Source organism: Sinohyriopsis cumingii, chromosome 1, assembly GCF_028554795.1.
Source record: "Sinohyriopsis cumingii isolate HCF-2022 chromosome 1, ASM2855479v2, whole genome shotgun sequence".
Lineage (NCBI taxonomy): Eukaryota > Metazoa > Mollusca > Bivalvia > Unionida > Unionidae > Sinohyriopsis > Sinohyriopsis cumingii.
Genome location: NC_142961.1, coordinates 25,243,677 through 25,260,772, shown reverse-complemented (window position 1 = coordinate 25,260,772; position 17,096 = coordinate 25,243,677). Strand labels below are relative to the sequence as shown.

Sequence of the window (17,096 nt, the reverse complement as noted above, 5' to 3'; positions counted from 1 at the left end):
GTTATCATTAAATTTGACTCTTGGAACTTTCGACCTTAAGTAACACGAGACTACAGTTTCGTCTATATTGCCATTACACTGTCATGGATCTCTCATACACCATGAATAATAATAATAATAATAATAATAATAATAATAATAATAATAACGATTGATTGATTGATTGATTGATTGATTGATTGATTGATTGATTGATTGACCGAGTGCAGGATAGTACATACGGAATTTCATTCAGAGCGCAAAGTCGCAGTTCCAGCCTAAACATAGACGGAACTTTTAGTTATGGACTTGGGTTTAAGATAACATTTCCAGTGCAGACAAACACACACATCCCTAAACAGAAAAAGTAGATAGTCTCCTCCTGTAAAAAAAAAACAACAACGTATGAACCAATTTTTTAGATTACATTTCCGTTATAAGCAAGCTTATATTTCTTGCCAAAATACAACCAACATTTTACAAAAAGACCCATCTTTTTATCTCCTTCTTTTAGACACATCGTGAAAAATAAATAAATAAATAAATAAATAAATAAATAAATAAATAAATAATAATTTGGTATACTCTACTGAGTAATACCCACTCTGTCTTTTTCTTTCAAACGTCATGAAACCACTTTGATGTCCCTATATTTACGAAGCAAAAACAAAATACGACTTTTGACTCCTGAGGGCAGATATAACCGTATTTCCACTTTAAAGAGAACAAACAGACTCCTTGAGTGAAACGTATGATATAATATGGTATTTCAGTTAGGGTGCAGACTGACAAATATTGTAACACTCTTTCAAACATACATTTAGAAATGGCGACCTAATGTTACAGTTCCGTTAGTCCCAGTAAATTTGTGACCTATTCCCGCTAGTCTCTAACGTGGCCCACGTAACCATCGGTAATATCGACGAGACTCTATTAGAATACAGATAAAAGATAAAAAGATACAAAGAAAGATTTTAGATAAAGGTGCAGATCTGACTATACTGCTCTAGAATGCAAACTCACAATGTCTACACCACTAAGATATGCGGTTTTATACATTAAGCTATTTTTTCTTTCTTAACATGTCTGGGAGGTTGGTCGGGATGGGAAATGCTCTTATTTTTCATAGTGAATGCTTGCAGATTCTGTGTATACCTACATTTATATTAGCGAAAAGAACTTCTGTCTGATATAAATAATAATCCCCATCTATTTCTCTAAAAAGTAAATATGTGCTGGGTGAGGCGGGTGATAGAATGTTTAGTATGTCGTAGAAATTCACATAGTATTTAAATTGTTTCGAATCTTTTACACTTGGTGTATGCAATTTTGAAATTGCTCAAGATATCAACTATTTTCAAACGGTCTTGATTTGCAAGATAAGTAATGCGCATGGTTGAAAGGTATTCACTGTGACTAACTTTAGTGTTCTAATCAATATATATACTTTTACTTCTTTCACATGGTTCTTAATAGGGATCATAAATATGTGATTGATAAGAGAGATTTAAAGGTAAAATTTGTAACCCGTTTTAATTTATGGGATGATAGACATCGTTGCAAATTTGTATTGCATGCATAGTTTGACAGCAACAATAACTGTCTCAAGTCGAGGCCTCAGGGGCTCGAATCGTTGTTTACAATTTACCTATAAAGAATATATGTACTTTTTAATAATACAAGACATGGTTCGTCTTCTTGTGTTATTATTATATAGTACATACATGATATATTGGCAAATTGTAAGCAACGACACTAGCCCAGTGCTAAAATCAAGATATTTTGATTAAACGTCATCTATGTATTATCGATTAATACCCCCGGCCATTTATTTATACAAGGTATTGGTTGAATAAAGTGTCAAAATATGACATTAAAAAGCGAAAGTAAATTTTTGAAGTGAGTCGTATAGTTAATGTTGCCATTGAGATTCTTGTTATGTTGCATCTGAATTAAGCTAAATAGTTTTGACAGTTGCCAAAGGAAAAGACCCAAATGGGTTTCCATTTAATGATCCACCACTTGTGATTAATTCTTTCTTTGTTCATTTATCATTCTGAATCAAATTTAACTTATAGTGGAGAGTGTATGTAATAAATATTTAAATAGGGGTCAGAGTTACAAAAATGTCTCACACACTTGGCAGTCCTTATTGTCACTGTTGCACATATTATTCTAATTCCTTAAAGGCTGTCTGTATTTTCTCTCATTTTCCTTATGGAATCAAATTCTGACCATGAATACACTACTCAGCACTGTTTGTGTTGGAGGTAAGATGTCGCATCCCAAGAACATAAATATCAGAGTTGGACATCTTCCATTGTGGGACTCTTCTGCTTCTTTCCATAATATAAAGAGCAGATGTTGTTGTTGTTATAGGGTTTAGTGCCATTTTTCAGCACAGGATAGGCTATACATGGTGGCAAGTATTAATGTTGGAGGAAGAGCCCGGGAAAACCCCGGAAAGAACCACTGACCCACGAGAAGCTACCGGCAAGCTTTCTCACATATCCACATTGGCCGAGGCCGAGACTCGAACCCACGTAGACAGAGGTGAGATGGCAGTGATCTGTAACGGAGAGCGCTTTAGACCACTCTGCCACTCGGGGCTCTCAAAGAGCAGATGAAACTATGTTTCTTTGTTAACAAAGTTCAGAGTTTCGAGGGTCATGCAAAATCCTGTGCAAAATGTTTGTAATAGAAAAATCATGAATAACAACCAAAATTGAAAATGGATTTTTACTGACTTGTCAGTTGTAAGTGTTAACGCAAGTGGATTGGATGGCCATAAGGAGAGAGAAGGATGCCATTTTGATAAAAATGTGGATTATCTGGTTATCGTTCCTATCATGTTGTTCAATATCATTATATCCTGTGTAGAGATCCTACTTGCTGGCCTTTTAATTGTAAATTTGAAAGAATTGTGTCATGGAAAAGTAATGGCAAAAAATTAAAATATACAACTCATCTTCTAGCTTCATTATGACAGTCCACTGATATAATGTAAATTTATGACTTTATTATTTATCAGTGTACTTGTAGTAACTTCAGGCATTGGATAAATAGTATCTGCTTCACTGCTATTTTTTATTTTTACAAAAATGAGCCATAATGGAAAAAAACATTGACTGTACAGCACTTCTCGAATTTCACAAAATAGCATTGTCCAATACATTTCTGATCAAATTTCACAAAATAGCATTGTCCAATACATTTGTGATCTACATAATTACATTTGTAGGCTAAATCTTCAATCACATAATATGTAGACTTTACTCTCTATGAATTGTATATTTTCCTTAATATATTTACCCAATGGTTTATGAAAAGATACAGTGTAATGAAGTGTTAACTTCCTAGACACAGCAGTGTCTGCCATTATTTCCTCATGACAGATTCTCTTGAGGTTTTAGACTGATTCTATGAAGAAAATAATGTAAATATGGAAGTTAAACTCTTCAGATATTTTTAAGGTAGAAAGTGCTTTGCACCTTTTCTGTTCTTAAAGCACAAATTACATACTGATGTTTAAGATCCAAAACACAAGTTCATATGTTTCATCATCAAATGATAACTTGTGGAAATTGGGCAGTGATAGTTGCTAACTTGCTTGGGAAAGGATTAATAGTCAGTCAGCAATAAAAGCACATGCCTGTGAATGTACAAGAGTTTGTTGGTGCAATTGATATCAACCCATGCAATATATTTTACCACTCCAGGATGAAGGAACATCTAAGAAATATTAAACTAATGTACCTCAATGTACATTTGTAAAAAAATCACAGGGCAAATTGGTTTTCACCTTCTTAATAGAAAGTGAAGTTTAAATATTTTAGGCACCTTACTTTGCCCACTTCTGCTGGTATCATTTGCCCTGAATTAAATGATCAGCACAATATACACCATTTTACATCAGACTGGTTTACAGCCCTTGGCATTTTACATCAGACTGGTTTACAGCCCTAGGTGACATAAATTTTCCCGAAACTAGTTGTCTTTATAGAAAAAACTTCATTAACAGAACTTTTCATGCGTGGAGAGTTATTTTTTATAAACAGTTTCTGCTTTGTAAGACAGTGGACTTTTTTATACTCATTATAGTTCCTACAAAAGCATCCTATGCGGTATGAGTGAAACAATACATGTGTTACATATTGATAAGTATCACAATACACAATCTACAGTATGATATATTACTGACACATATATCAACTTTAGTTGTCATCTTTAGAAGGATTGTCAATGGTAGGGTGGTAGGGTCATATTTCCAGCATGTGGATTACAGACAGACATAGACTTGTTATCTGTTCATATGCCATTTTCAGCACAGCTGACGTGGGTATGTGAGAAAGTTTGCCAGTAGCTTCATGTGGTTCAGTGGTTCTTCCCAGGTTCTTTCTCCACCAGATATAATGGCCACTCGTATATCCTTTAATGTGCTGAAAATGGCATTTTATCCATAAAGCCTTCCAAACCAGTTCATTTTACTAGATGCAGGACTCATCTTGGTCACACTTTTTTTTTTCATTGCATAAATGCTTTACAAGTGTCTTAGTGCCAGTTTCACTTCTTAATTTTTAACACATTATGATGCTATTTTAGAACAGAAACAATAGTGACTAACAACTGAATTCCTCACATTCTACATTCTGCAGATGTAAAACATCTGCCATGATCACAGGCACTCATTTCTGTCAGTAATCAAGGAGAAATATTGACAACATCCACTCACCTTCATCAACCTAACACAAGGTGACTAACTTTGAAATCTGTCCCCAAGCTAATTCAGTTCTCATTGCTTTTATCCTGGTGGCACATACAGTCACTTATTACATGTATCAATTTAAAGGAGAAATTCCAAACTTGTTCCCCTGGTGTGATTAGAATACTTTACTGATAATTTATTAGTCACTTTTATGAGAAGTTTCATTGTTGCTGTGTATCTGCTTGGATGGAGCTTTTGATTGGTGGTAGACTGGAACAATAATAATAACCACCAGTCATAAGTGAATGTAGCATTTTCACTGCAGTATATACTGGAATTGTAGTCCTCCAAATTCAGTCCAAGTAGACAAGATATTAGCTGTAAGCCTATGTTAAGATGGGTGAAAGGTTGAAGTTCAAATTGTTTCAGTCAAATGATCATTTCAGGTACTGGGTCCAGATTTGCAGATTTTGGTAAATGTTTCAGTCATTTCCTGTTATTGATAATCCTTTTTGATGTTGCTTTACATTACAATCTGCTTTGTTTATTTTCTAGTAGTTTTGTTATTTCACTTTAATTACCAAGTGATGACATGCACAATTTAGATGCAGATGACTATCTGTAACATGATTTTGTTTCGAGTCATTCCCCATTGAAGGTAACCCTGGCACCAGGAGTCACTAAGATGTTTAATATGGACTGAGTAAAACCTTGAAGCAAAGCTTCCTGTCAAGTTTGCCTACTGACTTAAAATATGTGAAACTATGGAGACGAGTGCATCATGTCTTGTGCATATTCTTTCTCTAAGTGAAGTGATTTTCCTGGGTTGCAAGAAATATGTTATTTAGATTTTTTTGTTAATAAAATCAGTTGTATATAGTATTTTTTTGTTTTGCAGGTGCAATGTCTGAACTTCAGGCCACTATAGAATTTTCTGTGGAGCTCAACAAGTTTTACAATGTGGATCTCTTTCAGAGAGGGTAAGATAGTTACAGTAATGACGATGATGAGGGCTGTAGGATTTGAAAATAGAGTCTTTAGTTAGAGTGCATGATAGGTAGTGATTCAAGTCAAATAGTCAACCCAATGCCGGTCATTTCACCCAGATGCACAAAGTGAAATTGATTTGTCCTTTTCATTAATTGATGCCAACCCCCATTGTAGAGGTTATTGAATGCTTTCATATTCTGAGTGCAGATTTGCATCTTTTTCAGTTCCATGAGCAATTTGACCAGTTAATCATAGTATTTTGTGATTTTCTGAAGACTTTTGTGTTTTTGAATGATTATTTATGTGTGCAGTTACATAGTAATCTACAAAATTCCCATCAAGATTCCCACAACACTTGTGGTTAAAGCTGTCAATAGGTACATTGGTACCTGTCTATTGATAATAACCCAGGTAATGAAATGGGCAACCTGGTACCCATTTAATAATATATATAAAAAACCACAACTTTTTCAAGGTCAACTCAAAGACCTCAGGTGACCTCAGGAGCAAACAAGACACAGAGTAACGAGTATAGTTCCTGGCTTGTTCTGTGGGTCTATTGGCTGCTGCGCATTTATCCATCATTAGACCTCTGTCAAATTTCCTTATTTTCTATTAATAGTAATTGTATATGAAACATTTCCCGGAAAACACATAGATGGAAATTGTCCAGTTTTAGTCGGAAATCCAGTTTTTTTAATACAGACCAATTTTCCTTTTGTGGTTAAAATTTCCCACTGACTTTTTCTGTTTGTTTCTCTTTCTAAAAAAACTCAGATTATTTTTTCCTGAATGTAATTCGAGTAGGAGAGAAGGTAACAAAACACCAAGACACCATATACCACAGGTTAATTGTGCGGTGGGGGGGGGGAATTGTTCATTGTTTCTGTTGTTCATTATGTAGTTTTAAGAAATGTCTCGCATTCTCAGATCTTTTCATGGCTTCAATGGAATTAAAATTTGTTGAAAGAGGAAATATTTAGATACAACTAACTTTGACCAGTCAGTAAAAAAATGGAGCTGGCTAGAAGAAAAAGACTACAGTAATGTTTTTGGAATATATTCGGAAATTGGTGGAATCTGGTACATGAGGTGCTAAGACAAAATTAATTCTGGCTCAGCAGGCAGAAAGGTGCTCCCTAACCAAGCTGATACAAAAAGCACAGTCAAGGAAGATCAGGTTTAAATACCCAGAAGCTTCCAGTGGTTTTTCAGTCACTTTCATCTTTGTAAATGGCATTGACTGCCTCAGGTCGCAAGAAAATGTTTCCGGTCAGCCATTGATACAAGTGTTTTGTTGCTGACCCCAGCACCTTTATGACCGCGGGGTAAAGAAAAAAAATTATTTTAAAAATTCCAGAAATTGATATGTGCATCTAATTGAGCTGGTTTAGCCTAGTACTTGAAGTGCTTAGTACATTAATCCTGGGTGGAAAAAGAAATGCTCTGAACATTAAATTCCAAACCTAACTTCATCATGTTGTGGCATAAGCCATTTCCTTTATATTGTGTTGGGGAGGGATGCAAATCCATGCATGAATCTATTTATTTCTCTTTATATACTTTCCAGATATGTATTGGTTTTGAGATGTATTAGTATTTGACAGTCAAACATTTTTATTTTGTGCATTTGTTTCTCCACATATGTATACAACATTTATAATAATTTTATGTCTTGTGAATAATAAATTATTACTTCATGAACTATTTTGTATTTTAAATCATTTTGTGAATGTTGTATGGTATTTTTTTATTAGTAAATAAAGCTTATTAACTTCTTATATGTTTCGTTGATACATTTAGTTAAGTTTGTATAGTTACACTGGTAAGCTTCAACCTGTATATATTTTTGATTAAAATTGGATAGTTGACACTTTGTCATTTTAAACTTCATTTGCATGAGAATTAAAATTAAAACAAATTTGGTCAACTGGACAATAATTTTGGCTGCGCCATGCAGATAGAAAAGTGTTATTTCCAGTAATTTGATTCTTGGTGTTGATACTTTGGTGTGGTTGGCAACTAGTCAGCGCATAGTGTTGTATACAAGATCTTCCAATGCAGACAGACCCAGTATAAACAGTTATGGAAGTCAGTCAGTTCTGTTATATGGGCATTTCTTCAATTGAAAATATTGAACCCCCTATTTGACTTTGAGTTTATTTGTTTCCCCAACCCTCAAGTTCTGACAGTCTGTGGACAACTGCATAATGGCAGTGATAATGATGACTAGAAACAATGATACAATTTTGAAATCCTTATTTTACTCTAGATATCTGTTTTTAATTCAATTCTTTGCAGCTAAAGAGTAGCACCTATTGTTTTTTTTCAGCCTGACCATGCTGCAAGTTTTCTTTTTGGTATGTTTAACATTTAATGATTTACTGACATTCTGGTTCTCTCTTTTTTCCAGATATTACCAGATTAGGACAGCTCTCAAGTCTCCACCCAAAGTTCCATCGAAAACTGAGATTACCCTTCAGAAGTCACCAGGTAAAATTGAAAAAATAATAACTTGTGAATTTTTTTTATCTCAGTTGTCTTTTAGGGTAAGTGGGCTAATGGTATTATCTCATGTCCATCATGCATCATGTACCCATCCATCTGTTAGCTGCAGGTTACAACTCTGAAGTCCATATTTCTGTCAAACTTGGAATATGGATTTACCAATTGAAAATCTATGATGAGCTTGATAATGTGCGAGATCCATACATATTAATGATACTATCTTGCATTTGATTGGTTGACCATGTTACCATCAGTCTTGGTAATATGTTATATCTTTAAGATTTTTAACAAATTTGATAATGAGTGAGATCCATGCATACTGACGAGGTGATCCTGTATCTAATTAGCTGAGTTTGTCACCATTTTGTAAGCTGTATTTCTGATCCAGTTTTGATAAAATTATGTTTACATCATGAAGATCTTTGATGAATTCATTAATGAATATTGGCAGAGCTTGTTACCCATCTCTAAGTCATATTTTTAATCTGATAGGTAGTACATTTACCATTTTCCAATCATTGATAATTCTGATGGATTGCATGCCCTTATAGAATTGATACTTTTTCATGTTTTCTTGATATTGTATAATATTTTTTCACTTGAACTTCTTTTGTTTTGTTTCATTGTTTATGATATTCTTGCAACCCCAGGTAAAGCATTAAGAATCTCACACCTTTCCATAAAAGATATTGATATTTTGCTTAAAGTCTGCATAAAAGTTACTATTGGCATTGACTGTCATTCACAAAGAAAATACACCAGTTTTATAAAAGACAGTTGAACCATTCATTTTAGTCTATTTGTTGTACACATGGATCAAATATCTTTAGGAGTTGTGGTGGATTCATCTTACCACATGAAAAAATATTCTGCTTCAAAATTGTAATTTCATGGGAGAATCCGTGGGAGTTTGAGTGCTTTCCAAGAGCATAATTGAGATGCGGCAGTTAGTGCTTTAATCCATCAGAGTTTGAGTGCTTTCCAGGGAGTATAATTGTCTAAGGGGGCAGTCTGTGTTTTAATATATGGGAGTTTGACTACATTCCAGGGAGTATAATTGAGAGGGGGCAGTCAGTGTTTTAATCAATGGGAGTTTGAGTGGTTTCCAGAGATCATAATTGAGAGGGGGCAGTCAGTGTTTTAATCTATGGGAGTTTGAGTGCTTTTCAGAGAGCATAATTGAGAGGGGGCAGTCAGTGTTTTAATCCACGAGAGTTTGAGTGCTTTCCATAGAGAATAATTGAGAGGGGGGCAGTCAGTGGTTTAATCCATGAGAGTTTGAGTGCAAGACAGCAAGATTGTACACCTCTCCCTTGATAACTCATGCACATTAGGGTCCAAAAACATCGACCGCACTATAAGTGAGGCGCAAGTTATCAAGGGACCTATAAAAAATAAAAAAACCAATAAAGGGATCGACGTAAAGGCAAAAAGGGTGGTGATGGTGGCAGGTTATAGTGATGAATACTCGATTTATAATCGTGCTGAGATTAACTGTGAATAAATATCTCTTCATAACGGTGTACTTTGTTTATTTGTTCCTCATAGAGCAACATTAATTTCAGGATAAATTACAGTATATTAAGGAGATCATCAAAAACATTATTCCATATGGTTTCTGTTTGCTTAACGTGTACCACTTCACACATTGTGTACTATGTCACTAAAGTGTGTGTTGAATTCGATACATTCTAGTTTTATTGTTTGATTCGAATTAGATGTTTTTTAATACAAAAGATCGACACTCTTTTCAGTAAATATTGTGGATCAAACAAATGATAAATAGATAGATTTGATTGTGGTAGAAGTAAAATGAAAAAATCACAAGGGTTAATCATTACCAACATGAATTTAATGTTTCTACAAATTTAAAACAACGTAAATTTGAACACGCAAATACTTGCCGTTTGTGACACGCTTGTCAAATATACAATGCAGTCAGGCATTTCTGTGCACTTAAGGTTTCTGTCTCCAATATTGAAGCAAAATGCATTCTGAATTCGACTGATTGACGAAAATAAAATACAGCAATGTTTACCTTTGAAAAGAGGCAATTATCATCAGAATATTCTGTTCAAAATAATTTGAATTTTGGACACAGGGGATACCACCCATGTGTTTTCCTGAATCGTAATATGTCAGCCTATTCTGCGCAGAGCATTGAAAAGATGTAATGTTTATCCATGTAGCTATAGAAATGAAATACATTACTTTGGACTGTTTCTGTCAACAGTTCAGTTGAGTAATTAGGTCAAGTTTATGGCTAGTTTTACAAAATTCAAGGTAAAAATGCCAATAATGGCAAGAGATATTAAGCAAACTAAACCGATCTTGTAAAAAAGTTGATAAAGTTGAACGTTTTATAAAAAAATAAGCTATTATGTGGAAGAGAAACAACAATGAATAGGATGTAATGTGTTTACAACATCTTATTAATGGTGAAAAAATTACTAAAATATTTAGAAACAGACTATACACTGGGAAATTTTTGAGAATTTATGTTCTAGCGGCAAGTTGACACATTGGGTAGCAGATGATTTTGTACGTGTGGGACAACTTCTTGCAAAATTGGAAACTTGGATTAAAATGCAGTATTGTTTTAAGGTATACATTTCCCTCTTTTATATAATGTATTTTTTTGAATGATTCTAAAAGATACATAGTAAATCAGATAGATAAATAGGTTCTGACAGAAGTACTTATGGGTTTCGATGTGACGGTCGATTGACTCTTTTCATGTTTTCATAGAACAGAATATGTTGCGATTATAATGTTTAAACTAAAACGGAATCAAAGGATTAGAATGTGACTTTCACATAGCAGTACATTTAACTAGTGTTTATTTCATTCTCTGTTGTCACCTGTTAGCATTTACCAGAAGTTTTCATTGATCGCTATTTCACCAGACTGTTTATTTACAGTATATTGACAACTATTTATCATAAAAGAACTACATATATATATATATATATATATATATATATATATATATATTCTGTCTTCACGGGCATTAATCACCATTTTTGATGATAAAACGAGTGCTGTATCAAGGTTTAATTTACCAATTCTTATTGTAATTTATTTTACGTTCAGCATATTTTCAAGATATTTAAAATATATTTTCTTTGGAAAAATCGGGAGCCACGCTGGACACCGCATTATAAGTAGGATTGCAAGTTATCTGGGCGTGATATATCGAGGGAGTGGTGTATATAGGTCATTCTTATTTAATTGTCTTGATAATCATTTACAATAATGCATCACATTATCACCCTTTCTGTTTTAAAGGTTATTTAAAAGAAGCTTTTGAATCAGATCCTTTGGAGGTTCATGTATTAAGCAATGAACAGATAAGGGAAAAGCTAAAAATGTTGTCACTCTAACTTTACTTGCTAGATCAGGATTTCTAAATGGTCATTTGGCTCACATCTTCACCATTGCTTAAGTTTTGTAATTCATTAAGCTAATAATGTGTGCACAGAGATTTAATGTAATTCCAAGAAGTTTAGAAAAAATTAGGGATTCTAGATAATACTCTTTTCTCTTCACTGCAGACCCTTTTCTCACCAGTCAATGCTATTTATTTTCTTCAAAGTTTGCTCTTAGTTTTGGACAGCAGGAGAAGCTTCCTGCTAGATCTGTATCAGGGTAGAAATATGTGTCATCATCAGCTGGCATTAGGGTAGTATCCACTCCATACTTATTAGATATTCAGAGTTATTAAGATCTATTCCATTTATATGTGGGTTATTATTTGTGGTAGGCACTAAACAATTCCACAGCTATAATAAATAAGTATGGTGAGAGGTCTCCCTGTCTGGCTCCCTAATTGTTAGCAAACTATTAAACTGTATCTGTTATTTTGCATACAGCTGAATATGTCATCATAGAAGGTCTTGAACCTTTTAAGAATAGATGAACCCAGTTTCAAAGATTCTGTAACAAAAAAAACATTCTGTAGGACTAAAGCTTTTTCAGTTGCAAGATTTCTAGATAAATACATATTTTCATAGAAAGTCTTTTGCTTTTGGAAAATTTTATTCAGATCAGTTTATTTCTATCCCATTAATTTAGATTTATTTTAGAAACTAGTTTTTCCATAAAGTCTTTATTTTTCTGTTAAGTTACCCCAAAACTTTTTCATTTTTATTTTCCATCTAGCCTTCGCTGTTAGTATAATATCATTGAATTTTCCTTCTCTAATACTCTTTAATTTTGTTTCTAAAATAGTAATTTCATTATATTCTTCATGAGATCACTGTCATACTAATTCATAAGTTCTGAAGATATTAACCTGTTACCACATAGAGTGTATGGCTTTTTAGCCTCTCGATACATGTGTATCAAAGTTACCCAGTGCAGTGCGATGTAAATTGAACACCTGTTACCTATTTGACTCCATGCACATAGGCCTGCCTGTTAACTGTTAAGCAGTGTAGTGTGTTATGTTTAACAGCAATTTTAACCATTTTACATTTTTGGTACACATCTATTCTGTATGGAAAAATTTAAGAGTAAAGTCCGATCTTTATAGCTGTATAACTATTTTTCACTGAAGAATTTTTGTGAGAATGGTGTAGAGGCATCAAAAGGCGCTTGTATGCAAATCGAGTAGAGGCATCCAAAGGTGCTTCCATGTGAATGGAGTAGAGGTTTCCAAAGGCACTTGCATGAGGTAAAGGGTCAGCTGCCATGGCTGTGGCATTGAGAAAGATGAACACAATTTTTTTCTCCAAAATGGCGATAGCTCTTAAAATGCTGATCAGACGGAACCCAAATTTACAGGACCCATTGTCATTATACAAGAGAATATCAAATTTCATAAAGATAACTGCAGTGGTTAAATGGCAGTAAATTTTAAAAATGGGAAGATGATTCTAAAAGTACTAACCTGACAAAGTAGAACCTACAGGACATAAACTCATGCCATGATACAAATGCATGTCAGGTTTCTTGAGGATATCTCAAATGGTTCGGAAGAAATTTAAAATGTCAAGAATGTGATGGAGACAGACACCATCAGATGGCACCTGTTCTTTAAGAAGAAAAACTTCCTAGCCTTGATAAATGAGCATACCAAGCTTCATGAAGATATCTAAATGGTTAAAGAGATATTAAGTGTAAATAAATTTTTTAAACATGGGGAGATAATCCAAGATAGGACACAGTTTGTTGTCATGATACAAATGCAAGTAAGTAAAAACTTAATTTTGGTTTTTACCCTTGTCTTATGTCACTTGTTTAGGCTCGAATAAACAGCAACACAAGAAAGAGTGAAAACAACAAGCTTTGAAAAATACAAGCTTTGTAAAAATGAAGAAAAAGAATATGAACAATACAAGCTTTGTAAAAATGAAGAGAAAGAATATGAACTTAGGTTTTATAGAATCAAATCCAAAAATAATCAGAGAATAAAATTTTAGTAGTCCTAATAACAAAATGTTCTCCTAATTTCACATTCGAATCCTGACAAAGAATCCAAGATGGAAGACGATGATGTATGCTGCAATCAGTGTTGAAGTGTACAGTTCCTCATAGAAACAAGAATTATCACTCTGGTTTCAGATAGCTGAATAAATATTTATTAAAAAACTGTTCTTGTTCCACAATATTACATGAGCATGCGTATTTTCCAGAAAAATAAAAGAATTAATCCTTTTGAATCCAAGTAATTTGAAATAACTCCAAACCAAGTAATTTGAAATAACTCCAAACAGCACAACATACAACAGTTTAACAGCCCAGCTTCTACTGAGATTAATTCTCCAAAACATGGGTTATATGGTCTTTCTAAAATGTAAACAAGGGTCATGTGATCATCTGGAAGTTTGTAGAAGCAAGTACTTGTTACATATCACGTTTACCCAGTGTGACCCTGATGAAAATCAATCAATTTTACTCTAAGAAATAAAAAAATAAAAAAATTGTTTATATCTTAAAGACAAAGTCCCATCATGACCATGGAAATAACCAATAATTTTAAAATAAAATAGAACTTGTTTACGAAGGTTGCTACAAATTCTGAAACAAGTTCAGGATTTAGATCAACACCTGGTGTTTATAAGCTAACAGTCAAGGTCAAACTATTTGAGAATTACGGACACAATAAAATGTAAAATTTTAGAAAATGAATCGTGTTAAACAAACAAGATTTCGTATAGTATCTTGTTACTTTCAGCTGAAGTCAATTTTCCACCAGCTCATGTAGTGAATGAAGTAGCAGTAAGCAGGACCTTTCAGATTTTGTATCGTAATGAGGACCTCGCCATCAATGATGTTGTTCTCTATAGATTCCACTCACTGGTGGAGAGCACAAGAGTGAGTAGCCCATAAAAGAACTATTTGTCCCCATATCCGCCCATAATTGAACAAATTCTGGCTGATTTAGTCATTTGATTTTGTGCAATGAATTGTTTTCTGTTATTATTAATTTATGTACTTTCTGAATTTAGTTGTTGTTTTACACAGGCCAGTTTGGTACCATGTCATGTAAAGAACTAAAGAATATAAGGAAAGAGGGACAGCAGACAAGGTCTAGCCTCACAAGTAACCATCAGTATGGGAAACTTTTCAGTGATCTTCCTGTTCCAAAAGTAAACAAAATTTTTCCATCAAAGACATTCCCTGATCACATTAATGTTCATGAATGAACTCTGCTACCTTTCAGATCTAGGTGGCAACCCATCCGCATAATGTTTACCAGTTCCAGCTTTCGGTTGGTATGAGCAATATCGTTCTGTATTGCTTCTTCTTTTCCAGTAGAATCTGCATTATTTCTACCCATCCATCTGAAGTCAGTATGTATTGTTTATGAAAGTATATGCCTCATGCTGGTAGAATACATGTAACGTGTTTTACAGAAAATACACATTCCCATGGTAAACCTTAATCTTCTGCTGTTTCCATCACAGACTGAATATAGTGGTCATTTTGGATTGTCCAAATCATGGCCCATTGCGGACATATTAAGTTTTTTGCCCCAATTAGAAATTTGCAGCGATATGATTATGTAATAATAGATAACTACATGATGTGGACTGTAGGACACAGTGCAGAATGTTCTTTCTAAGTTATACACAATGCCATTTAATATTCAAAGAATAGTGAGACTGTTTAGGTGCTTCACAAAATATAGAAAGTTTCATTACAGTAGTTTTAGAGAGAGAGAAAGATGTTTTGAAATCACACGTAACTACTAAAGGGTTTGATCCCATTTTTAAAAGAAAAAATATGAGAAATGCTATGATTTTTTTCCATTCTCACAGCAACTTTTAAATTGTTTGCCTAATGTATTTTCACACATTGAAATATACACAGCGCTATCCATTGCACAATTTCTGCTTGTCCAGCCTATTTAGTACTTGCAGCCTGAATATACATGTCCATGTGGCACATTTTCTGAGGAACTAGACATGTGTTTACATTTACCATAGACCTACTGTGTTTATGTAGGCTTTATGATGCACATGATGCCACATTCTTTAACTTAAAAAATATACTTAGGATTTCTGATCTGTCATCTGATGAGTTTACATGTATTATTTGCCAAATGGGTGTTTGAAAGTGATGAGAAAGTGTAATCACTTGAACATCTTCAGAAGGATATAGACCTGTATTATTTTCAGTTAATGCAGATGCAATTTTTATTTAGTATGGCACATTCTTGACAGATACTGCAAACTATACCCATTGGAATGAAATCAAACTGTAATGACTTTGGTGTAATCAATCTTTGGAATTCAGAAATAACATTCACAGCTACAAGAAATGAGTGTATTAAAACAGCTATTACTTGAATATGAGCACTTGTTTCCAGATGTTCCAACGTGAACAAATAAAACCTACAATGACATTGAAATTGTAGATTCCACACCAGTGAAACAGCAGCCATACATGATGAACTCTCAAACAGGAATGATTGAATAAAGAAATTCAGTATTTGCTGGAGAATGAGTTAATACAATTGTTTAAAAGTGATTGGAGTTCACTATATGTTCTTGTACCCAAACCAGGTAATACTTTCTGCACGTGCACCAACTATAGAAAAGTGAAAATTGTGGTTAAAACAGATTCATTTTCATTGCCAAGAAGCGATGACTGCATTGACAAAATTTGAAATGCAAAATATGTCACCAAATTTGACCTTTGAAAGGATTCTGGCAAATTCCATTCATGGAAAGGGCAAAGGAAGTTTTGGTAATCATAATCCAGATGGACTTTATCAATATAAAGTAGTGCCATTTGGGATTGAAGGCTCACCTTGTACGTTTCAACATTTAATGAACATGATTACATCTTGTCTGGATAATGTGATGCTTACATTGATGAAGTCATCATCAGCAACACCAGAGAAATTATTCCACAATTGAGAAGGAATGTTTGGCTTTGATACTGTCTTTGCAACATTTTGAAGTGTATAGTTCAGCTCCTCTGATTATTGTATTTAGTGATCAAAGCTCCCTTACTTTCATCAACAAGATTAAAAACAAAAGTCAGAGATTATTATGGTGGATTTGGATGTTGCAGGAATGCAATATTGACATCAGGCACATCAAGGGAAAAGATATTCTAATTGCAGATGTACTTTCACGTGTATAAAAGTATTATATTACTTAGTGTATATTTTGTGTCATTCATAATACTTTATCTTATGTAATTGTTAATCACATGAATATTTGACTAATATTTAAAAGAAAGCTTTATTATACAAATTTTTCTTTTCTCTATGAGGGAAGTGTTATGTATATTTAGTTTGCATTGTTTTGTTAGTTTTTTTAAAAATTCATTATATGCAATGGATGATTGTATTTTGTACTTGACCTTGTCCATAATCAATTTAGCTGTGTTCCTGACTAGAGACATTGATGATGTTTTTGTTTTGGTAAACAAATAATAAATAGCTGATATTTTTATT

The 17,096-nt window shown here is 33.6% G+C and overlaps 1 protein-coding gene across 1 annotated transcript in view; it reads left to right on the top strand.

Annotated features, from left to right (window-relative positions):
• Positions 1–1,380: 1,380 nt before the first annotated feature.
• The window catches only part of LOC149806566 (protein FAM135A-like), a 119,399-nt gene continuing 103,683 nt past the window's right edge, over positions 1,381–17,096 (top strand). The window contains exons 1-4 of the mRNA XM_089954706.1: positions 1,381–1,492; positions 5,583–5,664; positions 8,088–8,167; positions 14,361–14,500. Coding sequence (XP_089810832.1) covers positions 5,588–5,664; positions 8,088–8,167; positions 14,361–14,500 — 297 coding nt within the window. The 5' untranslated portion in view covers positions 1,381–1,492; positions 5,583–5,587. The remainder of the gene's footprint in view (positions 1,493–5,582; positions 5,665–8,087; positions 8,168–14,360; positions 14,501–17,096) is intronic.